The 25,542-nt window shown below is 45.5% G+C and overlaps 1 protein-coding gene across 1 annotated transcript in view; it reads left to right on the top strand.

Annotated features, from left to right (window-relative positions):
* The window catches only part of LOC132882507 (collagen alpha-1(XIX) chain), a 740,050-nt gene that overhangs the window by 459,191 nt on the left and 255,317 nt on the right, over positions 1–25,542 (top strand). The window contains exon 19 of the mRNA XM_060915622.1: positions 22,116–22,151. Within this exon, the coding sequence (XP_060771605.1) occupies positions 22,116–22,151 (36 nt within the window). The remainder of the gene's footprint in view (positions 1–22,115; positions 22,152–25,542) is intronic.

The raw sequence follows: 25,542 nt of genomic DNA, 5'->3' as shown, positions 1-25,542 counted from the left end.
TTTTACTGTAGTCAAGATACCTGTACAGAAGTGCTTTACCTGTTCTCAATTCTGAAGGTACAGACTATGCAAGCAACTGTGTTGTGACTAAGGTTCATTGCCCAGCTTCTGTCATTGTCACTTTATGGACATGCACATGGATGACCACAGTAGCACAAATTTCATCTGACATTACAGTTCCTCTGGTCTGTGCTCATGTTCTTTCTCTTCTGGCTGTCTGTTTCTTTTACATTTTGGGTTAATCAAAAACAACCACAGCAAACACTATATTTTATAATATAAATAGACCTTCAGTAGTGTCCAGTATGAAACAATGACACTCAGTGTTTTCAGCTTGCAAGGAAATTGAATCAGATCCAACTGGACTTGGTTTTAAGTCTTTGAAGACATTTCACATTTCATCAAGAAGGCAACTGGACTTGCTTGAAATTCTTGAAGATGTTTCACCTCTCGTCCAAAAGGCTTCTTCAGTTCTGTCTGAATAGTGGGGAGTTCCAGGTATTTATCCTCGAGTGGATCAAAAGCAACCCTAAGGAGAGTTGTTGAGGTCACCTGGGTCATTGACTCATCCTGTAAGGCTACATCCACACGACAACGGCAATGAGATTTTTTTTTTTAGCGGGTAAAAAAAATATCGCGTCCACATGGACAATGGATCAGTAAAATATCAGGTACATATGGCAACGCAACGCTTGCTGAAAACGATGCAATACACATGCCACACCTCTACGTGCACTGTAAGACGGTCCCATCGGAGACACCAGAACAATAGAAGAAGAAGTAGGATGCATGCGCATGTAACGGGTTTATTTTTTTCCACTTGCCATTATGTGTAGTGGTGGGGAAATTCTGCGCTGGCCCTTTAAGAGCACAGGTAGTTATGGGAACGAGGCGCTGGCCTCTTTCAGTTCGTTTTGGAAATGTAAGCGCCAATGCCACTGGACGTTTGCAGCCCGTCCTCAGCAGTGTATTTGTGTCTCATTTCTTCAGAATAAAAAGACTGGTGAACAACACAACATCTGTTACATGCATAAACCCCTTCTTCTATCCGGCGTGAAGCACTCACAGGAACAAACACACAACAACAAGAAGAAGATGGCTGCGACTACGTGAGGAAATCGTGCCTTCTGTGTGTACAAATTAGTTTTATTAGTGTGCATAGTTTTATATAACTTAATTTTCTTATTGTGTGTGAACATTTTGAAAAGCATTTTTATATAATTTATATAACTTTTTATATTGTGTGTGAACATTTTGAAAAGCAGTCTTATCCAATAAAAAAAAAGAAATTCAAGAAATGATTCAGTTACTTGTTTATTTAAAAGAAAAGCTGTATACAAAAGTGAATGCAATGCAGTGGTTCATACAAAACAGTCTGTTGAAGGGTCTTCTGACCCTTTTCCCCTCTGCCTCCATTATAGTCAGGTAACTGTTGCTTTGTGTGGAAGGCTGTACTTTCTGTTCATCAAAGCAGGTGTAAATTGTCTGTCTGGCAGGTCAGTCAGGTTAATGTGTAAACAATTTCAATTTCTGTTGTTATGAATGATGCATGCGAGAGTGCTGCTTGTTCTAGTCATGTGGTTGTGACGTCATCATAAACAAATCCATTCTACTCATCCAGATGACTTCGCAATGGCGCCGTTGCCAGATTTTTTCACTCTGGAACCTGTTCTCAAAAGATTTAGTTTTGGGGCACCCAAAACGCCGGTGCCGTGTGGATGCCAGGCCGAAACGATAAACAATTTTATCAGATTCACCTGAATCCGTTGCCGTGTGGACAGGCCCTAAGTGTCGGTCACTGGGGGCTGGGTGTGAACAGTGTTAGCAGCCTAGGGAGTCGTTAGGGTGATCTGTGGGTCACTGGTTCTCTCAGCCTTCATGAGTCATTGAAGTCAGCTGAGTTTTGATGTGGTTGTGTATTCAGTTTTCTGGAAAGTGTGCCAAGGACTGCATTGTAGGTGGCTGATAAGTGGTGTCTCAGACTACCTCCTCTGTTCAGTGATGGCTGTTTTAGGTTGACAAAGATGGCTTCTTTTACTCCTCTTTCAAACCATCAGTCTTTTCATGCTAAAATGTGTACATTGCAGTCCTAAAACAAGTGTCCTTTGTTATTGAGTTGAAGATAAACTGCTGAGTCCTGGCCTGAGGAGCTGGTTCTCCTGTGTTGAGCCATGTGCCTGTTAAGTGGTTGTTTCATTTCCCTAATGTACACAGGGTGTCCGCGGAGTCTAAAAAAGTCTAAAATTACACATTTTCAATTTTAGGCCTAAAAAAGTCTAAAATACAGAAATATTTTGCACTGTTGGTCTAAAATCTCATTTGGGTAATTTAAGACCTAGGTTACGTGCAGAATTATTCTGCACGTAGAAAATCTTCCCGGAAGTTCCTTTCAGCACCTAGATGTCACCCGGGATTGGCTGGCATCTCGATGCTGAAAGGAACTTCCGGGAAGATTTTCTAGTTTCGGTTGTGTTGCCAGATTGGGCGGTTTTAAGTGCATTTTGGTGGGTTTTGAACATATTTTGGGCTGGAAAACATCAGCAGTATCTGGCAACACTGCCGGCGGGAAGATTTCCTGGTTCCGGTTCACAGCACTGACTCAGTTCGTGCAATTGCTGGTGTTGCGTAGGCTACCGTGTAAGCTCTGTCAATTTCAGCGACAAATTAAAAATGGAAGCGGACGAATTGGTTCCTAAAAGAACTAGTAAGGGGTCAGTCATCTGGCATTTTTTGGATATCGCGAGGAGGACATGGAACAGCAAATGCCAGTTTGTAAAGTGTGCAAAAAAAACTGTCATCATGAAAGGCAGCAGCACAACAAATATGTTCCATCACCTGAAAACTCACCTGGTACAGTATGCAGAGTCTCTTAAACTCCGAACTACTTGCCCACGAGCTAAAAACCCCCACGAGCTAAACAAATGACCATAGCGGCCTTGTTCTCCAAAGCCACCCCATATGAGAAAACGAGTCAAATCAAATCAAATCAAGTTTATTTGTACAGCGCTTTTAACAATAAACATTGTCGCAAAGCAGCTTTACAGAATTTGAATGACTTAAAATATGAGCTAATTTTATCCCTAATCTATCCCCAATGAGCAAGCCTGTGGCGACGGTGGCAAGGAAAAACTCCCTCAGACGACATGAGGAAGAAACCTCGAGAGGAACCAGACTCAAAAGGGAACCCATCCTCATTTGGGCAACAACAGACAGCCTGACTATAATATTAACAGTTTTAACAGGTATAACCCTCAACTGTCCTCATGGGGCCGTCCTTCACAGGAGTGGGGCGATAAAACTCCGACCAGACACAGGGCACCAGGATGGATCAAGCAGGTCCGAGGGGCAGAAGAGGCCAGCATCTCAATCCCAGGATCAACATGTAACTCAGAGGGACAGATGGGGGGGGGGAGAGAGAGAGAAAGAAAACACGTTGTTAGGTATGCCCTAAAAATGACAAGTATTAAATCTGTGTGGTAGGCTCGCAGAGACGAGAGTCTTTACATCAGGCATGACGCACAATGGCATGTTAATATGGTAAAAAATATATCATGACCTGCTCTGGCTGGATGCTTGATTGGGTGATGGGAGCACACTCCTCAGCAATGATGAGATGCAGATGGGACCCTTAGGCCTGACCAAGACAATTCAGTTACATTTCACCGGGTCTGGGACATGCGACAGAATGTCTGACGGCCGATTCCCTGCAGGCTACGATAGCCAGTCGAGGTCCCCACCGTCTCCACCAAAAGATTTCCTGTTGACTCCATGTAACTCAGAGGGACAGATTTGGGGTGGGGGGGGAGAAAGAAAACACAGGTGGTTAGGTATGCCCAATGTCACCTGAATAAGTAGGAACAGTATACATATTGCACCGAGTACAAGCAGGAACTCCGGCAACTAACTATGACAGCATAACTAAAAGGAGAGAGCCAGAAGGTAACACAGGCATGAGGGAGCCCCGGGACATAAAGCAGCAGCCACTGCACCGTCAACAAACTCGAGTGAGCAAGCGAGTGGGGACTGACAGCATCCATACATCCCAGTTTACCAAAACACTCTATGTCTGAGGACCCTCCAGATCTACTCCTTTACCTCATAAACACCATTAACAAAAGGCTTGACTAAACAGATATGTTTTCAGCCTAGACTTAAATGCTGAGACTGTGTCTGATTCCCGAACATTACTTGGAAGGCTGTTCCATAACAGTGGGGCTTTGTAAGAAAAGGCTCTGCCCCCTGATGTAGCCTTCACTATACGAGGTACCAGCAGATAGCCTGCACCTTTTGATCTAAGTAGGTGTGGCGGGTCATAGAGGAGCAGAAGTTCACTCAGGTACTGTGGTGCGAGACCATTTAGTGCTTTAAAGGTCAATAGTAGTATTTTATAATCAATACGAAATTTGATTGGGAGCCAATGCAGTGTGGATAAGACAGGCGTGATGTGGTCATATTTTCTAGTTCTAGTAAGGACTCTTGCTGCGGCATTTTGAACTAAGTGGAGCTTGTTTATGCACTTATTGGAACATCCAGACAGTAAGGCATTACAATAATCCAACCTGGAGGTAACGAAAGCATGGACTAGTTTTTCTGCATCATGCAATGACATTAAATTTCTTATCTTTGCAATATTTCTGAGATGAAAGAAAGCTATCCGGGTGATGTTATCAATGTGAGTTTCGAATGAAAGACTGGGGTCAATAATCACTCCGAGGTCTTTTACTGCTGCACGTGAAGAAACAGAAAGGCCATCCAGAGTTACTGTGTAATCAGAAAACTTACTTCTAGCTGTATGTGGTCCTAGCACAAGTACTTCAGTCTTGTCAGAGTTAAGCAGAAGGAAATTTATAAGCATCCAGTGTCTAATGTCCTTAACACATTCCTCAATTTTATTAAGCTGGTGTCTCTCATCAGGTTTTGCAGAGACATACAACTGTGTGTCATCAGCATAACAGTGGAAACTAATACAATGTTTACGAATAATATCGCCCAGAGGTAACATATATAGAGAAAAAAGCAGTGGACCCAAGACAGAACCTTGTGGAACACCAAACTTTACCTCGGTACGTCTAGAAATATCACCATTTATATCGACATACTGATAACGATCAGTTAGATAAGACCTGAGCCAGGAGAGGGCCATTCCCTTAACTCCCACAACATTTTCTAGTCTATCCAGAAGAATGGAATGATCAATGGTATCAAATACTGCACTAAGGTCAAGCAACACAAGTAGCGAGACACAGCCCTGATCAGACGCCAACAGTAGGTCGTTTACTACTTTAACCAGTGCTGTCTCTGTGCTATGATGAGGTCTAAATTCTGACTGATACATTTCATGGATGTTATTCCTATGTAAATATGAGCATAACTGCTGTGCCACAGCTTTTTCAAGGATCTTGGAGATAAAGGGGAGGTTTGATATTGGCCGATAATTGGACAGCTGACAGGGATCAAGGTCAGGTTTTTTAATCAGGGGTTTGATAACTGGTAGTTTAAAGGATTTGGGTACATAGCCAATCATAAGAGAAGAATTTATTATTTTTAGAAGCGGTTCAATTACTCCAGGCATTATCTGTTTGAATAGATGTGTCGGTAAGGGATCTAGTACGCAAGTTGAGGATTTTGATGTAGAGATTAATGAAAGTAATGGAGTCAGAGATGGAGAGCTATAACGGATGCAATCACTAACTTCATTGCCGAAGACATGATCCCAATTAGTATAGTGGAAAAACCAGGCTTCCAAAAATTACTAAACACACTTGATCCCAAACATGAGTTGCCTGGTCGCAGACATTTTACAGAGAAGGCAATACCGGAATTATACACATCTGAGAGGCAGAGCCAGAAAACATTCAGTTCAAAAGTGTGCAAAGAGAAAAATTATGTTTTGCAGATCTCTCTCTTCTCTCCCTCAATCTCTCTCTCTATTGTGAATGTTCCCGTGGTTCTCAGTAGTCAGGTTAATAGCTTGGAGATCTATTTTTTAAAATAATTTAATGAATGAGCACTTTTCTTATTTAGGCTAAATGTCTTTCTCAGTGTTGAGCTTGCACTTTATTGATTTGATATCTGAGCAGCTCTGTATTGTATTGCCCCTTTGTTGCAATTTTCAAGATTGTTTTTGCAGTTTGTGCCACATCTTTGTTCAATAAAAATAGTCTTATTTCAATTCAATTGTGATTAATCACCAACATGAAAATGTAAAATGTGTTGTTGAAAACCACCTGTAAAGTTAACCAAGAATGTTATTTAATCTGCAGGGATTGTAGTGAAAACAGTAAAGAGTAAAAGTTAGATTTCATGGGGTCCTTTAGAGGAGATTTAAATATATCGAGATATATATCGTATATCGTGAAATGGAGAAAATGTATCGGGATATTCATTTTTTTCCCATATCACACAGCCCTATTGTCATGGTTTGTAGCAAAATGGGCAAATGCAAGTTTAATGACTGCTGGCTTGAACGCAATGATTTCGTAGACTGGTTAAAACGTGTACCAAACAATCCGTTTGAGGCATACTGCACATTATGCAAAAGAACACTCAAACTCAGCACCCTGGGTGTAAAGGCACCGTAATCGCACGCGAAAGCGGAGAAGCACCAGGCTGCCTATAAAAGTCTGCAACATTCGCATGCCAGCACTCAAGTTTGTTCACCATTGTCAGGTCCAAGCACATCTCGAGACGGTGTATCAGCTAACTCCGTGCAAACTGTAATGTTACAACACGCAAACCGTATGGAATCGAATGCCTCATCCTCAAGTGATTTGCGGGATGTCTTTGTCTCCACTGCAACTTAGTTCCTCATTAATGCAAGAGCGCACCCTAGGGATGTAATGAGTTCAGTGGTGAATGATAATAAATTGTGTTATTTCAAAAGTAATTCAGGCTCTCCCAATTTTCTTTCTTTTTTTGTGCGGCATAAGTCTTAAATTTAACCTGTTATGGTCTTAAAAAGGTCTTAAAAAGTCTTAAATTGAACTTGTTCAAGCCTGCAGAAACCCTGTGTACAGGTCCATGCATTCCTCACTGCATTGAATTGTGTACACTACATTGTCCTGTTTGTGTCTGGGTATTCTGCCCTTAGGGTAGCCCAATTTCTGCCTCAGTGTCACTGGGTCTGAAATGTACAGGAAAGTTGTGTTTGTAGAAGATCCTCCTGAGTTTCTCAGATAGTCCAGAAATGTAGGGAATAACAATGTGTGTACATTTGTCAAGTCAAGTCAAGTTTATTTGTATAGTGCTTTTAACAATAAACATTGTTGCAAAGCAGCTTTACAGAATTTGAACGACTTAAAACATGAGCTAATTTTGTCCCTAATCTATCCCCAATGAGCAAGCCTGTGGCGACGGTGGCAAGGAAAAACTCCCTCAGACGACATGAGGAAGAAACCTCGAGAGGAACCAGACTCAAAAGGGAACCCATCCTCATTTGGGCAACAACAGACATCATGGCTATAACATTAACAGTTTTAACATGAAGACAGTTTCGTTGATGTTATAACTCTTCTTTGATGGAAACTTGAGTGCAAAACTGTTCATGACAACTGCAGTCCTAAAGTTAGCAAGTCAACTGTAGTCCTCAGCCATAAAAGCATTACTGTAAGAGTCCAGAGCATCCTCCAGGTATAACCCTCAACTGTCCTCATGGGGCCGTCCTTCACAGGAGTGATGCGATAAAACTCCGACCAGACACAGGGCACCAGGATGGATCAAGCAGGTCCAAGGGGCAGAAGAGGCCAGCATCTCAATCCCAGGACCAACATGTAACTCAGAGGGACAGATTGGGGGGGGGGAGAGAAAACACAGGTTGTTAGGTATGCCCTAAAAATGACACAAGTATTAAATCTGTGTGGTAGGCTTGCAGAGACAAGAGTCTTGACATCAGGCATAATACACAACAATGGCATGTTAATATGGTTAAAAAATATCATGACCTGCTCTGGCTGGATGCTTGATTGGGTTATGGGAGCACACTCCTCAGCAATGATGAGATGCAGATGGGACCCTTAGGGCTGGCCAAGACAATTCAGTTACATTTCACCGGGTCTGGGACATGCGACAGAATGTCTGACGGCCGATTACCTGCAGGCTATGATAGCCAGTCGAGGTCTCCACCCTCTCCACCAAAAGATTTCCTGTTGACTCCATGTAACTCAGAGGGACAGATTTGGGGGGGGGGGGGGAGAAAACGCAGGTTGTTAGGTATGCCCAATGTCACCTGAATAAGTAGGAACAGTATACATATTGCACTGAGTACAAGCAGGGACTCCGGCAACTAACTATGACAGCATAACTAAAAGGGGAGAGCCAGAAGGTAACACAGGCATGAGGGAGCCCTGGGACATAAAGCAGCCAGCCACTACACCGTCAACAAACTCGAGTGAGCAAGCGAGTGGGGACTGACAGCATCCATACATCCCAGTTTACCAAAACACTCTATGTCTGAGGACCCTCTAGATCTACACCTTTACCTCATAAACACCATTAACAAAAGGCTTGACTAAACAGATATGTTTTCAGCCTAGACTTAAATGCTGAGACTGTGTCTGATTCCCGAACATTACTTGGAAGGCTGTTCCATAACTGTGGAGCTTTGTAAGAAAAGGCTCTGCCCCCTGATGTAGCCTTCACTATACGAGGTACCAGCAGATAGCCTGCACCTTTTGATCTAAGTAGGCGTGGCGGGTCATAGAGGAGCAGAAGTTCACTCAGGTACTGTGGTGCAAGACCATTTAGTGCTTTAAAGGTCAATAGTAGTATTTTATAATCAATACGAAATTTGATTGGGAGCCAATGTGGTGTGGATAAGACAGGCATGATATGGTCATATTTTCTAGTTCTAGTAAGGACTCTTGCTGCTGCATTTTGAACTAACTGGAGCTTGTTTATGCACTTATTGGAACATCCAGACAGTAAGGCTGTTAGGACTGGGACTGTTTTGGCCTCTAGAGGCCGCTGTTATTTCCTTTTCTGGTCATGTTTGTTTTGGCCTCTAGAGGTCACCACTGTGTTCTGTGTTTTGTTTTTGTCTTATTGCCTGTTTCCTGCCCCGCCCTGTCCTTAATTAGTTTGTGTATTTATACCTCTGAGTTCAGTCCTCTTGTCACGGAGTCTTTGTGCTGTTATGTTTAGCTCCAGTTTCCTCTGTACCGTGTTCCTTGTCTTTTTGGTTTTGCACTTTGCTTTGCTTTTTGGACTTTTTTTACCTAGTATTTACTGTTTTTTGGATCTTCTGTGAATTGATATTTTTGCCTTTTCTTTTCTGTTTTTTTGGCTTTTGTTTTGTACTTTGGATATTTCTTATTTTTCCCTTCATCTTCTGAGCATTTTGGATTATTTTCATTGCACTGTATATATTGTAAATAAACCTTTTGATACTTTTCTACTTCCGCCTCATGCCTCTGCATTTGAGTCATCCCCCTGGTGGCCTAGTGGGGGTTTGCTGGATTATCACACCAGCGAGCCAGGTTTGAATCCCAGCAAAACCCTAACAGAAAGACTCCGTCAGGGCACTACGAGTACCAGATCATGCCCTTCGGACTCACCAATGCACCAGCTGTTTTTCAGGCCCTTATTAACGACGTCTTGAGGGATATGATTAATCAATATGTTTTCGTCTACCTCGACGACATCCTGATATTCTCCAAGACCTTACAGGAGCACCACCGCCAAGTCCTCCAGAGACTTTTACAGAATAATCTGTTTGCTAAAGCCCAGAAATGCGAGTTTCATGTTCCCGAGGTCTCCTTCCTGGGATTTATCATATGAATGGGGCAACTCCAAATGGACCCAGCCAAGACCCTTGCCGTCCAGGACTCGCCTACTCCCAAGTCTGTTAAGGAGGTTCAGCGGTTCTTAGGATTCGCTAACTTCTACCGCAAGTTCATCAGGGACTTCAGCTCCGTAGCTGCACCTATATCGGACCTCACCAAAAGGACTGGTGGTTCCTATGTCTGGTCCCCTCAGGCGGAAAAGGCGTTTAATGACCTCAAACACCACTTTTGCACGGCACTTATTCTGGTTCTCCCGGACACCTCCCAACCATTCATCGTGGAGGTGGACGCCTCGGACAGTGGTGTCGGTGCTGTGCTCTCTCAACGCTCAGAAGGGAAGCTGCACCCCTGCGCTTACTTCTCCCACCGCCTGAGCCCTGCAGAGTCCTGCTATGATGTGCGGGATTGGGAACTGCTAGCGGTTAAATGAGCCCTTGAGAAGTGGAGGCACTTGCTGGAGGGAGCACAACATCCATTCCTGGTGTGGACGGACCATAAGAACCTGGAGTACCTCCAGCAAGCCAAGAGGCTGAACCCACAACATGCTAGGTGGGCTTTGTTTTTCAGCCATTTCAATTTCACCCTATCATACCGCCCGGGCTCTAAGAACACCAAACCGGACGTGCTCTCCAGGCTGTTCTCACCCAACAACAGGGAGAGTGAAGTTGGGCCTATCATCCCTGTATCCCAGATTGTGGCTCCTGTCTGCTGGGGTATTGAGGAGACCGTTCAACAAGCTCAACGCCGGGACTCTAATCCTGGGACGGGGCCACCGGGCCTCCTGTACGTCCCTCGTCAAGCCCGGGCCAAGGTTCTCCAGTGGGGTCACTCTTCCCCTCTCACCACCCACCCGGGAGCTCGGAGGACCCTGGACTTCCTGAAAAGACGCTTCTGGTGGCGTAACATGGAGAAGGAAGTAAGGTCATTCGTCCTGTCCTGTGAGGTCTGCACCAGAACCAAGAACCCGCGACAGTGTCCCCAGGGTCTCCTGCATCCTCTGCCCATTCCCCGGCGTCCCTGGTCCCACATGGCGGTCGACTTCATCACGGGTCTCCCTGAATCTCAAGGTAACACTGTCATTTTGGTCATTGTGGACAGATTCTCCAAGGCCTGCCACTTTATACCACTGTGCAAACTCCCTTCTGCCCTTGACACTGCTAAATTGCTATTTAATCACGTCTTCCGAGTCTTTGGTCTTCCACAGGACATCGTCTCTGACCGGGGGCCCCAGTTCTCCTCCCGAGTGTGGTACGGCTTCTGCAAGCTCATCAGGGCCACTGCCAGCCTCTCCTCTGGGTTTCACCCCCAGTCCAATGGCCAGACGGAGAGGCTCAACCAGGACCTGGAAACCACCCTGCAAGGCCTGGCTATGGATAACCCGACATCGTGGAGCACCTGGCTGCCATGGGCTGAGTATGCCCACAACACCCTACAGTCATCGGCCACCAAGCTGTCGCTGTTCCAGTGCCAATTCGGGTTCCAGCCACCTCTGTTCCCGGACCAGGAGGAGGACGCTGGGGTGCCCTCGGTCAACCAATACGTGAGACGGTGTCGCAAGACCTGGAGCAAGGTCAGGAGGACACTCATCCAGACCTCCAGTACCAACCAGACTTAGGCCAACCGCCATAGGAGACCTGCCCACACTTTCCGTCCTGGGCAGCAGGTTTGGCTGTCCACCAAGGACCTTCCGCTGCGGGTGGAGAACCGCAAGCTTGCTCCTCGCTACATTGGCCCCTTCAAGGTTGTACGCAGAGTTAACCCTGTCTCCTACCGGCTCCAGTTACCATGTACGCTAAGGATTAACCCCACATTCCATGTTTCCCTGTTGCGGCCCGTACTGACGTCCACGTATGCCCCTGCCCCTAGGAACCTCCCGCCCCCCGCATCTTCCAGGGTCAGACTGTTTTCACCGTGCGCCACCTGCTGGACTCCCGCCGGGTTCGCAGGGGTCTCCAATATCTTGTGGACTGGGAGGGCTATGGCCCTGAGGAGCACTGCTGGGTCCCAGCTTGGGACATACTAGACAAAGAACTTTGTCGGGACTTCCATTCGGCCCATCCTGATCGTCCTGGGAATGTCAGGAGACGCTCCTGGGGGGGGGGGGGGGGGGGGGTCCTGTTAGGACTGGGACTGTTTTGGCCTCTAGAGGACGCTGTTATTTCCTTTTCTGGTCATGTTTGTTTTTGCCTCTAGAGGTCACCACTGTGTTCTGTGTTTTGTTTTTGTCTTATTGCCTGTTTCCTGCCCCGCCCTGTCCTTAATTAGTTTGTGTATTTATACCCCTGAGTTCAGTCCTCTTGTCATGGAGTCTTTGTGCTGTTATGTTATGCTTTGCTTTTTGGACTTTTTTTTACCTAGTATTTACTGTTTTTTGGATCTTCTGAGCATTGGTATTTTTGCCTTTTCTTTTCTGGTTTTTTGGCTTTTGTTTTGTACTTTGGATATTTCTTATTTTTCCTTTCATCTTCTGAACATTTTGGATTATTTTCGTTGGACTGTATATATTGTAAATAAACCTTTTGATACTGTTCTACTTCCGCCTCACGCCTCTGCATTTGAGTCATCCCCTTGGTGGCCTATTGGGGTTTTGCTGGATTATCACACCAGCGAACCAGGTTTGAATCCCAGCAAAACCCTAACAAAGGCATTACAATAATCCAACCTGTAGGTAACGAAAGCATGGACTAGTTTTTCCGCGTCATGTAATGACATTAAATTTCTTATCTTTGCGATATTTCTGAGATGAAAGAAAGCTATCCGGGTGATGTTATCAATGTGAGTTTCAAATGAAAGACTGGGGTCAATAATCACTCCAAGGTCTTTTACTGCTGCACGTGAAGAAACAGAAAGGCCATCCAGAGTCACTGTGTAATCAGAAAACTTACTTCTAGCTGTATGTGGTCCTAGCACAAGTACTTCAGTCTTGTCAGAGTTAAGCAGAAGGAAATTAATAAGCATCCAGTGTCTAATGTCCTTAACACATTCCTCAATTCTATAAAGCTGGTGTCTCTCATCAGGTTTTGCAGAGACATAAAACTGTGTGTCATCAGCATAACAGTGGAAACTAATACAATGTTGACGAATAATATCACCCAGAGGTAACATATATAGAGAAAAAAGCAGTGGACCCAAGACAGAACCTTGTGGAACACCAAACTTTACCTCAGTACGTCTAGAAATATCACCATTTATATCAACATACTGATAATGATCAGTTAGATAAGACCTGAGCCAGGAGAGGGCCGTTCCCTTAACTCCCACAACATTTTCTAGTCTATCCAGAAGAATGGAATGATCAATGGTATCAAATGCTGCACTAAGGTCAAGCAACACAAGTAGCGAAATACAGCCCTGATCAGATGCCAACAGTAGGTCATTTACTACTTTAACCAGTGCTGTCTCTGTGCTATGATGAGGCCTAAATCCTGACTGATACATTTCATGGATGTTATTCCTATGTAAATATGAGCATAACTGTTGTGCCACAGCTTTTTCAAAGATCTTGGAGATAAAGGGGAGGTTTGATATTGGCCGATAATTGGACAGCTGACAGGGATCAAGGTCAGGTTTTTTAATCAGGGGTTTGATAACTGCTAGTTTAAAGGATTTGGGTACATAGCCAATTGTAAGAGAAGAATTTATTATTTTTAGAAATGGTTCAATTACTTCAGGTATTATCTGTTTGAATAAACGTGTAGGTAAGGGATCTAGTATGCAAGTTGAGGCTTTTGATGCAGAGATTAATGAAAGTAATTCAGTTTCTTTAAGGGGAGTAAAACATTCTCACTGATGATCTGATACAGTTATATAGTTAACTACAAGGTCACTTTCATTGTCTGACCTTAAATTAGTAGTTTGAATTTTTTGTTGGATATTCTCAATTTTGTCATTAAAAAAATTCATGAAGTCGTTGCTACTACATACTGCAGGTGTGCATGTGTCTATAGTGGACTTATTCCTGGTTAATTTTGCTACAGTATTAAATAGGAATCTAGGATTATTTTTGTTATCTTCTATTAGGGAGGAGAGATAAGTTGATCTCGCAGCACTAAGAGCTTTTCTATACTTCAGGAAGCTCTCCTTCCATGCTAATTTGAACACTACCAATTTTGGTTGACGCCATTTACGTTCCAATTTTCCAGTGGTCTGTTTTAATGTGCGAGTGTCATCATTATACCAGGGTGCTAATTTTTTGTCTCTGACCATTTTCCTTTTTAGAGGAGCTACATTATCTAAGGTATGGCGGAATGTTGACTGTAAGCATTCAGTTGCCTGATCAAGTTCTGCAGGGGCTGACAGTGACCCAATCAAAGTTGATAACTCTGGGAGATCATTTATAAAGCTCTGTGCAGTAGTTGACGTGAATGTACGTTTAATACAGTAGCGTGGTGAGGTGCATATATTATTACTCAGACATAGTTTGAATGAGATGAGATAATGATCTGAGATAACTTCAGACTGTGGAAGTATGACTATATTGTCTATGTTTAATCTGAATGTTAGTATTAGATCAAGGGTGTGACCACCATTATGGGTCAGTCCTATGACATTCTGATTAATCCTTACTGAATCTAAGATGGACACAAACGCTGTTTTTAAAGGGTCTTCTGGGTTATCGAAGTGAATCTTAAAATCTCCGACAACTAAAGCTTTGTCTAAGGAAATAACCAGATCTGAGATAAAATCTGCAAATTCAGAAAGAAACTCAGAATATGGCCCCAGGGTCCTGTAAATAATAAGCAATGGAATTAACTGGGTAGACTTATTTTTCAAGGCTACATACATTATATGAGTATGAAGAACTTTGTGTTGTATGAATACTCATTATATGAGTATGAAGACCATTTGTTGCTGTTTTCTTCCCTGTCCATTAGGTTTCTTTTTCTGGTCTTGACGAAAGCCCAGTTGGGATACCTGCACTTCTGAAGTGCTTCCTTGATGTGTTTCTGTGGTAGAGGGAAAAGAGAAGGAGCAAAAACACATCAAGGAAACACTTCAGAAGTGAGGATCCCAACTGGGCTTTTGTCAAGACCAGAAAAAGAAACCTAATGGACAGGGAAGAAAACAGCAACAAATGCATGAATATAGTCCAGATATATAGAGAATGACAATCTGAGAAACTCAGGAGGGTCTTCTACAAAAACTCAGACCCAGTAACATAAGTTATGAAGGTAATTATGGATCTGTGAGACCAACGGATGACCATCACTACAGTCTAAAAAAGGAATGATCACCTTCGTTCTGCCCATCACCAAGACCATATGTCAACAAAGTCATGTCCATGACCTCCGGAAGCAGAACGACTTGCGTTATAAATAGCAGAGATTGCTCCCGGTTCAGTCTCCTACCTTGAGCGCCTCAGGATGGTCCGAGCGACAAGGATAGTGACGGTTATCCCTCGGTTTCATAGATCCATAGTTACCTTTGTAACTTACGATCTGTTTCGACCTTGCTCTGACCATCACTACAGTCTAAAAAAGGGATGACACATACCAAAAGAGTCGCGAGGAACCCAGAATTAATCATTAGAACCTCGCTCGGTCACGGGCATGAGGGCGGCGGCGCCGACTGGAGCTGGGCGAGTTACATCCACCCTGTAAAATCTGGTAAAAGTGCATGGCGTAGCCCATGAAGCCGCTGCACAGATATTGCCTGCTGCCACACCCCTAAGGGCAGCCCAAGACATAGCTACACTTCTGGTAGAGTGAGCCCTCATACCTGAAGGGACCGGTATCCCCTGAGCCCTGTAAGCATGGGAAATAACCTCCACCAGCCAATGAGACAGCCTCTGTTTGGAAAGCAGCAGCCCGTGCTTCGCTGCCCCATAACAGACAAAAAGTTGAGAGTGCGTTCTCCTCAAGGACTGTGTACAGGCCAGATAAGCCCTCAAGGCCCTGATTGGGCACAAAGTGAGCAACTTGTCCTGCTCTGCCTGCGAGGCAGAGGAAGGCTGGAATTGGGACACCTCCAGAACCTGGTTGATGGACTGCTGATTAAGAACCTTTGGCAGAAAATCTGGATTTGGCCAAAGCAACACGCCAGTGCCTCCTGCCTGCCACCTTAGATAGTCGTTGCTAATGGAGAGAGCACACAGCTCTCCAACCCGCTTTGCTGAACAGAGTGCCAAGAGAAAAGCAGTCTTAAGGGACAAAGATAGCAAATCTGCATCTGAAATAGGCTCATACAGACCTTTATTAAGCGATGTTAAGACTGTGGGCAGATCCCAGCTCGGTGCCCGCAAGGTGCAACCTGGACACAACCGGCGGGCTTCCTTCAAGAACTGGCCAATCAAAGGATGCCTACCAAAGGATGCCAATCAAAGGATGTCTGTTGTCTGCGCTCTGGTGAAAGGCTGAAATGGCCAGCACACCAATCTAAAAAGATCCTCCATCTAAGTGCATAGCAAGCTCTAGTAGATGGAGCCTTGGCGTTATCAAGTGTCTCTTGAATAGACTCGTCTAGCTGCTCAGTGATGGACTCTGCAGGGGCCAAACCCATAGACGTAGGGCACCTGGGTTCGGATACCAGATCCGCCCATCCGCCTGTGACAGAAGATCTGCTCTGCATGGTAACTGCCATGGCTGACCCTGCAGCAGCCGGAGCAGGTCCGGGAACCAAGGCCTCGATGGTCACCATGGAGCAACCAGCAGGACTGAGTGTTGGCCCTCTCTGATCCTCCGGAGGACCTGAGCTATGAGAGGGAGTGGAGGAAAAGCATACAACAAGCTTGTTGGCCATTCTTGTGACAGAGCATCCAGGCCCAGACTCCCCCCCCCCCCCCCCCCCCGCCCCATGAGGGAGTACCATTCCGGGCAGTGTGTTGTCTCTGCTGACGCAAAGAGATCCACTTGTGCAACACCATACTGCATCCAGATCTGGCTGATGACATCCGTGTTCAGTCTCCATTCTCCCAGGAGTGGCTCCGTCCTGGAGAGAATGCCGGCCGCTCTGTTCTCCACACTCGGGATGTGCACTGCCCTCAGTGAAGAGAGTCGTGGCCATGCCCATGTCAGCAACTCCTCCGCCACCTGGAGGCACCACTGGGACCTTGTGCCCCCTTGGTGACCGCCGAGGTGCTGTCTGTTCTCACAAGAATATATTGGTATTGAAACACCGGCAGGAATCTTCGAAGAGTGAGATGGATGGCCTTCAGTTTGAGGATGTTTATGTGCTCCAACATCCAAGGGGGTTGCCACATACCCCTCAACAACTGTCCTTCCCAGACAGCTCCCCAGCCTGTCAGGGACACGTCCGTTGAGATGACCTGTCTCCTGTGGGGAAGGCCCCCCAGTGGGACACCTCGGAGAAGGAACTCCTGGTCCCTCCAAGGACGTAGAGCTTGAATGCAAGCCCGAGACACACGCAGCCTCACCTGCCTGTCATCTTTCGGATGGAGATGGAAAGCGTTGAACTAGCACTGCAGGGGGCGTGCCCTCAGCAGGCCAAGAGAAATTACTGCTGCTGCCGCAGCCATCAAACCCAGCAGCTTCTGGACTCTGTGAGCCATAACAAGACTGCCCAAGCAGAAATACTTCAGCATTTCAATCAAGCTGTCCACTCTCTGTGGAGTGAGAGATGCCATCATGCCGAGTCGAGGAAGATGCCAAGGAATTCCACCTGTTGGTGGGGTTGCAGGTTGCTCTTCTTGTGGTTGACAGTGAAGCCCAAGGATTGGATGTGGGCCAGAACTGTGTCTGTGTCACGCACTACCTGCTCTTGGGAGGGGGTGCAGATGAGCCAATCGTCCAGGTAGGGTAGGATTTTCAGACCTCGAGCCTGGAGGGGGGACAGCATGGCTGACACCATGTGAGTAAAAACCCTTGGGGCCAGGGAAAGGCCAAAAGGAAGGACCTGGAACTGGAACACCCTGCCCTGGAAGGCAAAGCGCAGGAAGGGCCTGTGTTCTGGGCAGATTCGGACGTGGAAATATGCGTCCTTTAGGTCCAGAGATGTGAACCACTCCTCCTGCCAGATGGACTGCATCACCACTCTTGTGTGGACCTTCTTGAAAGGCAGCACCTTGAGATATCGGTTCAAGGGCCTGAGGTCGAGAACAGGCTGATGACCACCGTCTTTTTTGGGAACAATGAAATACTTGGAGTAGAACCCAGTGAGCTGTGCGCTGGGTGGTACTTCTGAGATGGCCCCTTTTAGAAGTAACTCTTGAACCTCCTTGATGAGTACGGACATCAAAGCCGGGTCTTTTGCAGATGTTACCCTGACCCCTGAAAATGTAGGGGGTCACCGTCGAAATTGCAATCAGTAGCCGCGAGCCACCATAGCCACGACCCAAGGGTCTGGTGCAATCCCCTCCCAGGAGGTCTGTGACAGCTGGGAAGGACAATCGACGGGCAGCCCAAAACTCCTATGCAGGACTGCCACCGCGGCCTGCACCCCTGCCTGTGCCCCGCTGCAGTCCTCTTCTTCCCCTGGGTCGGGGATTTGGGGCCGTACTTCGGTTGGGTGCATGAAATCGCCAGTCCTGTAGGGCCACCAGGTCATTGCCCGCCGGCGGAGGCCGGGTGGGCTACCGCAGCCTATACTTACCCATAGGCGCCCGGCTGGCAGTTGAAGCTGACTTACGGCACACACGCTGGACAGCTTCCTTAGATGCTGCAGTGCGCTCAGTGCGATCAAGCACCTCCTGGGATCCTGGGTGAAAGACATGCCCAGGTGCCACGAGGAGGGTCAGCAGCTCCTGCTTGATGGCTTCCAGCAGGGAGGTTTGTGCCAGCCAAACCTGTCTGTGGCACAGCACTGCAGAGGCCATAGCATGTCTTGTGTCTTGTGTCAGCTGGGAGTGGGAAGAAAGAGCTGCGTCCACCAGGGCCCTGGCATCCTGAGCATCTGGGCTCAGTGTCTTCTGTAGAGCTGCCAGGGTGATGGCTAGAGCATTACCCATTCAGGCCGCTTGTGCCGATGCATTAAAAGAGTGAGTGGCCAGGTGATCTGTCTTGGCGTACTTCTTATGAGGGCAACGTGGATTGGGGGATACGCGGGCAAGGCCCAGGGACGTCAATGTGGCCATTGATGGCTCAACTGGTGGCATGTCCCCCAGTCCAGTCTCAACCGGATAACCAGCTGTTGCCAGCTGGCGACAGCCTGCATGAAACCAGGGGCATTGCGACGACTTGCCCCATGTTGACTTGAGCATTGCTGCGTAACCATCCACCACAGGTATAGGGAGTGGTGGGGTAGTGCGAGAGACACCCTCCCAAACTCCTCCCAAAGGAGCTGGGGCAGGTGCAGGTGCCTGAAGACCCAGGACCTTGGCAGCGCTTAGCACCCGTGACACCAGAGAGCTGACAGGGGCCTCTTGCGTCCCCGTGGAGCCATCAGCCGGCTGTGCAGAGCCAGAATGCAGGTCTCCCCCGAGGCAGTCCCTACCTGTTGTGTTGTCCATCGCTGTGTGGGGAGCGTAGAGGGATAGCACATCCACATCGCCCCACCCATCCTCCTCACCATAGCTCTCAGGCCTGGATGAGAGGGTACCCCCCTGGCCTGGGGGCAGGGAAGTAGATGACAAGCCCTGGTGACCTTCCAGCCTGTCCAACCTCTGTGACAGAGCCTGGAGAACCGACAGGATCTGGAGCAACTCCGCATTACCATTCTCCATCACTGTAGCTGAGGCAGGGCGCTTAGCAGGTCTGGGCACCTCTCTTTGGGCAGGCCTGTGGGGGGCTCCCACTGCCGGTCACGTGAATGCTTGCATTTGTGCTTATGCCCATGCTTATTGGAGAAGGACGGCTGGTCGGGGGAGCGTCGCCTCTCTCTCCAGCTCTTGCGCACATGGCCGCCCACCTGGCTGGCCCGGCAATGTCTTTCCCCCCTGGAGAGGTCACAGGCCATGCTGCAGGGGTTGTCCACATTCTCCAACACGTAGGCAGCTCCAAGGCACATTGGACACTCCCTGTGCCCATCTCTGGAACTCATTGAGGCCCTGCAAATCTTGCAGTAGTGTGAAGCTATCATAGCCATACAGAGGCTTAGGCAGTCTGGAGTCCTCCTTGAGTAGTCCACCAAGGTATTATGGTGGCCCGCACCAGTGCACAAACACACTTAGCGGGCGCACACTAGCCCCACCAGCTGTGAATAGCAGTATAGGGTATGCCACAGGATCACGATGGTGGTCCGCATCAGCTCACGAATGCACTTAGTGGGTACACACTAGCCCCACCAGCTGCAAACAGGGTTATAGGGCATGGCAGAGGAGGGCGTCGCAGAGGAGCACTGTCACAGTCTGCACCTGAATGCACCTGATGGAAATAGGAAAATCACAGCCCACAGTATTATGATGGCCCGCACCAGCGCATGAATGCACTTAGCAGGCGCACACTAGCCCCACCAGCTGTGAACAGCGGTATACTGTAGGGTATGCCACAGGATCATGATGGTGGCCCGCACCAGCGCACGAATGCACTTAGCGGGCTCACAGTAGCCCCACCAGCTGTGAACAAGGGTATAGGACATGGCAGAGGAGGGCGTCACAGAGGAGCACTGTCACAGTCTGCACCTGAATGCACCTGATGGAAATAGGAAAATCACAGCCCACAGTATTATGATGGCCCGCACCAGCGCCTGAATGCACTTAGCAGGCGCACACTAGCCCCACCAGCTGTGAACAGTGGTATACTGTAGGGTATGCCACAGGATCATGATGGTGGCCCGCACCAGCGCATGAATGCACTTAGCGGGCTCACAGTAGCCCCACCAGCTGTGAACAAGGGTATAGGACATGGCAGAGGAGGGCGTCGCAGAGGAGCACTGTCACGGCCTGCACCTGATTGCACCTGATGGAAACAGGAAAAACACAGCACACGGTATTATGATGACCCGCACCAGCACACAAATGCACTTAGCGGACACACACTAGCCCCACCAGCTGCAGACAGGGGTATAGGGTGTGGCACGGGAATGCTGCCGAGGCCTGCACAGCATGCAAACGCACCTAGCAGGCTACACCAGTGAACAACAACAACAAAAAAAGGCACAACACAATAGCAAGAGTATATTACAAGTCCAAACAATTCAATGCATTATGATAACAATTCAAACAAGTATAGCACTAGGTGGCCTGTAACAGCAGTCTGACAGGCTCACGCAATTTCTGGCTGTGACAACAACAGTAAAAAACACAGAACGTAGGTATTACGGCAGCCCACACCAGCGCGCGAATGCACTTAGTTGGCTCGCATGAAGCCCACGGCTGCGAACAGTGGTATAGGCACACAGTGGTAACAAACTCAGATTACCTGGAAATCTAGCGCATATAACGTCAAACAAAAAGGATACCTGAAAAAACAAGCTTACAGCCTACCGGCAAATTAAGCTAAGCATGTAGCTCAGAAATACACAAACCACAACAATCCTCGGGGACACAAGGCACCCGTACCATGCAGGTAACGAATTAGTGGAATGTGAAGCAAAGAAATCAGGATTTCTTACCTTACGGGTCTCTTACTTACGGTCTCGTACGAGGCGATCAAGGTGAGAGACTGAACCCGGAGCGATCTCTGCTATTTATAACGCAAGTCATTCTGCTTCCGGAGGTCATGGACATGATTTTGTTGACATATGGTCTCGGTGATAGGCAGAACGAAGGTGATCATTCCTTTTTTAGACCGAAGTGACGGTCAGAGCGAGGTCGAAACAGATCCACTAGAGGACAAAGACCTGGAACTCCCCACTCGTCAGCCAGAACTGAAAAAGCCTTTTGGACGAGAGGTGAAATGTCGTCAAGAATTTCAAGCAAGTCCAGTTGCCTTCTTTAGCACCTATGGTTTGGTGTGTGAACATTTGACTTTTGGTGTTTGCACATGGGGAGTTGTGATAATTGAGTTCAAGCTGTGGTTTGAGTTAATGATATTGAATGCCAGTGCTTTGTAAGTGAGCACATATAGCCAGTGATATCTGAATTTGTGTGTCAAGCATTTTAAATAAATAAATAAATAAATAAATAAATAAATAACACATCTGAATCATGTGTGAAAATAGGGGAATAGTGGTTATAGTTTTTGGCAATGTTTTTGTCTTATGAGAGAAGGCATTGTGGTTTGGGATATTTAGTTAGTAGGCCCAGATACAGTGCATAAGCAATTGGAAAAAAAAACAAAAACTAATGAAATCCTGGAAGTGCGTATATCTGAATGAAATATCCAATATCAACCCTCTGCAATTTAATATATTCTTCCTTTCCTTTTTTTTTGTTTAAAACTGGGTGCTGGTTTTACATACAAGTATTGTGATTTAGTCAGATTTTTTTAACTCTGAAAAAAAGTTGATGATGCAGAAATAGGCAATCTAGAGATTTAACAATTTTGTTTTTCAAAAATACAGGGACCCCCTGGATCATCTGAAGGTGGAGGCACCAAGGTAAGCTTTGATTATTCTCACAACTTTTGCAATTTTTTCCTGAATTGCTAAAATAAAATTTACCTGGAATCGCATCACCTTTTTCAAAACCCTGAGCACTATTTGTGACTATTCTCTGAAAATGCATCAGTCAAAACCCAATAATTGAAAATCATGTGAATTTTGCTCAAAATGAAACTTAGTCATCAATGCACACAAACTTGCTTCATATGACCCTACTTCTGCCCTCTTGACACTAACAATCAATTGGAAACACTAGCTACAGCAAAGATTCTGAATTGAAAGCTGCAATTAATAAAATTTGCAATTGCGAACTAATTGGATAAACAGGATATAGTTGTTTCAATACATTTCCAGAAACTATGGCTCAATTTCTCAAAACAAGCTTAGGAGTTAACTCTTAAAACTCCACAAATCTCTTGCAAAATGAAAACAGCCCTCAACCATTCTCAAAACTGATTCCTTCCACCAAAAAAAGCCACTTGTCTTACAGACCATCAAATAAACACTGATGGATTCAAAACACAACTTCTGATGGTATTCATGTACATTTTGGCTTCATGAGGCCATGTTACATATTCAAATGCATAAGTGTATGGAAAAAATGTCATTTTATTTTGGTGAAGCATAGAGTTTTTTGTCCCAAAATAGCACTTACAGTACTACTTGAATCTGCAACACCAGTGTTACCCATTTTATATAGTATACAGAAAAATTCCATAATTTCACCTATGTAAATATAAGTACAATGAAAAACACTACAAAGAACGTCAGTGCACAGATACAAAAAGGTAACAAAAATATTTAATACAAAGTGTTCAGCTGAACTGACAAAAACCTTGCAAAATATAATGAAAGATCACTCGGCATCCCACCTCTGATCCTGGTGAGGACCTCAACATAGGCTGCGATGTTCGCCCTGGGAAACCCACCCAGCCCAGCAGATCCATCCCTGGCATTCATCTGCATGGATGTCATCACATGCCTCCTCTATTGCCTGCAGTAGTGCCACACACTCATGGGGTCTGCATTTGTATACTTTTAAGCATGGCAGTGGAAAAAAGTCCTCTATTGGATTTAGAAATAGGGAGTATGATGGAAGGTACAGCACTACAAAACATGGGTTGTTGGTGAACCAGCCATGGATCAGAGTAGCAAGGTGGAAACTTGCATTATCCCAAACAATGAAGGTGGTTCCTCTTCCTGTAGGAAGATGAGGATATTTGAGTTAGTCAAGGAATGTTAGCTAACAGGAAGTGTTAAAGGGACCAAGTTGTGCATGGTGATGCATGACCCCACGCTGACCAATAGTGTGGATACACAGGTCAATATCCCTAGGCAGCAAGGGACCATTCCACCATGCTGCCAAAGGACCTTGACAATGATACAGTACTGAGTAGTACTGTACTGAGTAATAAACATGGTTTTGGAAAATAATTCCATTCCTGAGTAGTACCAGACTATGCAACCTGTTAAAATTTTTATCTAGACCAAAATTCTGTCCTTGTTATGCCAATTTAGACTTGCCAATAATATTCCTCTCCCACTGCCTGGTCTTCTGTAAGTTGAACCCTGCCTCATCAAAGAAGATATATTAATTGAGAATAGCACTGGTATCATGTTCAAGCACTTTCTGAAAGAGGGAGAATGAGCATATCAGACAACAGGCCTACATACAGGAACACTGTACATTGGGACTATACTCAGTACTCTGTACTATACAGAATACTGAGAGGATGCTGTACTCACATCCACATATTGGTATCGTTGCTCCTTCACTCAGTCAGAGTTGTGCTCAAATGGAACATGATATACCCATTTCATCCTCAGCTGGTGTTAATTCAAGACATGGTTGATTGTGGACAGGCTGACCTGGTCAGTGTTTGTGAAATGGACATTGTTTTTCATGACTGTCTGATTTCCCTCAGAGTGATGGAATTATTTTCCAAACCCATGTTTATTATAGTGGTCTTGTGCTTGTCTGAATTTCTGGCCTCTGTTACCTCTTGCTGGCCATCTTTCTGTTCTGTGAAAAGTAGATGCACACATTGGATACACATTTTACTGTATAGCTATGCAAATGGAAAACAAAATGTTACACCAGTATGCATTTATGAGCACTGTAGATTTCCATGGAAACCATAGTTAATCTACCAATTACTGTAGAATCCTGTAAAACTTCAAGTTGTTACTTATTCTTCTCTAAATGCCCAGATAACTGAGTCTATTATGAAGTGGCTCAAATTCAGCTGGACTTGCTGCCCAGCTTCAGTCATGGTTAGTCCACAATTGATTACATGGTCCAAAGTTGCATGTATTTTATTGGAAACATTGCTCACCTTTGCCTTCCTCTTCCTCATCCTGGATGGCCTCCACTGCCTGCTTGGCCTCCTCTTATTCTTGCTCTTTCTGTGTTCTTGCTGCTCCATTTTCTTGCCCAACACCTGTAGGGCTTTTCACTGACATCAAGGATTTTTGTTTATCGCACAGCATCCACCATATTGTGGGGCAAACAAAAACATGGCCATGACAGTTAATTAAAATCAAGATGACTGTAGTCAGTACAATCTCTCTGAAAATATTAAAAATTTAGATTATACCAGCAAGTCACATTACATCAAAAAAGGCAAGTTTCATGCATGCCAGAATATTATGGGAAATTCCTGATAAAGAAAAATACCTTATGACAAAGATAAGCTCAAATGTGGATTTCTATCAGTAAACAACCCAGGGCCTAGATCTAGCATATTTTATGGTGTTTAGCCTCATCTACGTTTATCAGTACATCAACATGCTGCTAGTCTAGCCAAGCATTAGATCTAATAAAATCACATCCAAATATACATTTTAACATTCATACATTTGCTATTTTTTTGTAGTGCAATGGAGCTGCTAAGGATAACGCTTGTGTATCTACAAGTAGACTGTACTGAGTAGTACCAGACCATGCAACCTGTTAAAATTTTCACCTAGACCAAAATTCTGTCATTGTTATGCCAATTTAGACTTGTTGAATGTTAACTTGAATACACCTAGGTTAGATCTAGAGCTATGGGATTTTTTTATAACTGAATGGCCTTACACTAGAAAGTTTTAGGAGAAATAACAGGTGCACAGAGCTTTTATACTAATCTGATAAAATGTTCTCCACACACATGGGAATGCTTTGTTGGTATCCAGTCTTCCTGGTTAACCCTCTGGGGTCTGAGGGTATTTTTTGGCACTCTAATGATTTTGGTTTGTTCTGATTTTGTTGTCAATTTCAACAATTCTAAGCAGTATTTTCAAAGTCATATGACGTTTTGTATTCAGCACAAGTTCAGCTACAATAATACTTATGTAGTATGTATGTTATGATTGTACTTTTTCAAGTCAAGTTTATTTTTTATAA

Source organism: Neoarius graeffei, chromosome 3 (genome assembly GCF_027579695.1).
Source record: "Neoarius graeffei isolate fNeoGra1 chromosome 3, fNeoGra1.pri, whole genome shotgun sequence".
Taxonomy (NCBI): Eukaryota; Metazoa; Chordata; class Actinopteri; order Siluriformes; family Ariidae; genus Neoarius; species Neoarius graeffei.
The sequence above is the reverse complement of the archived record's forward strand: the minus strand, read 5'-3'. Positions and strand labels throughout refer to the sequence as shown.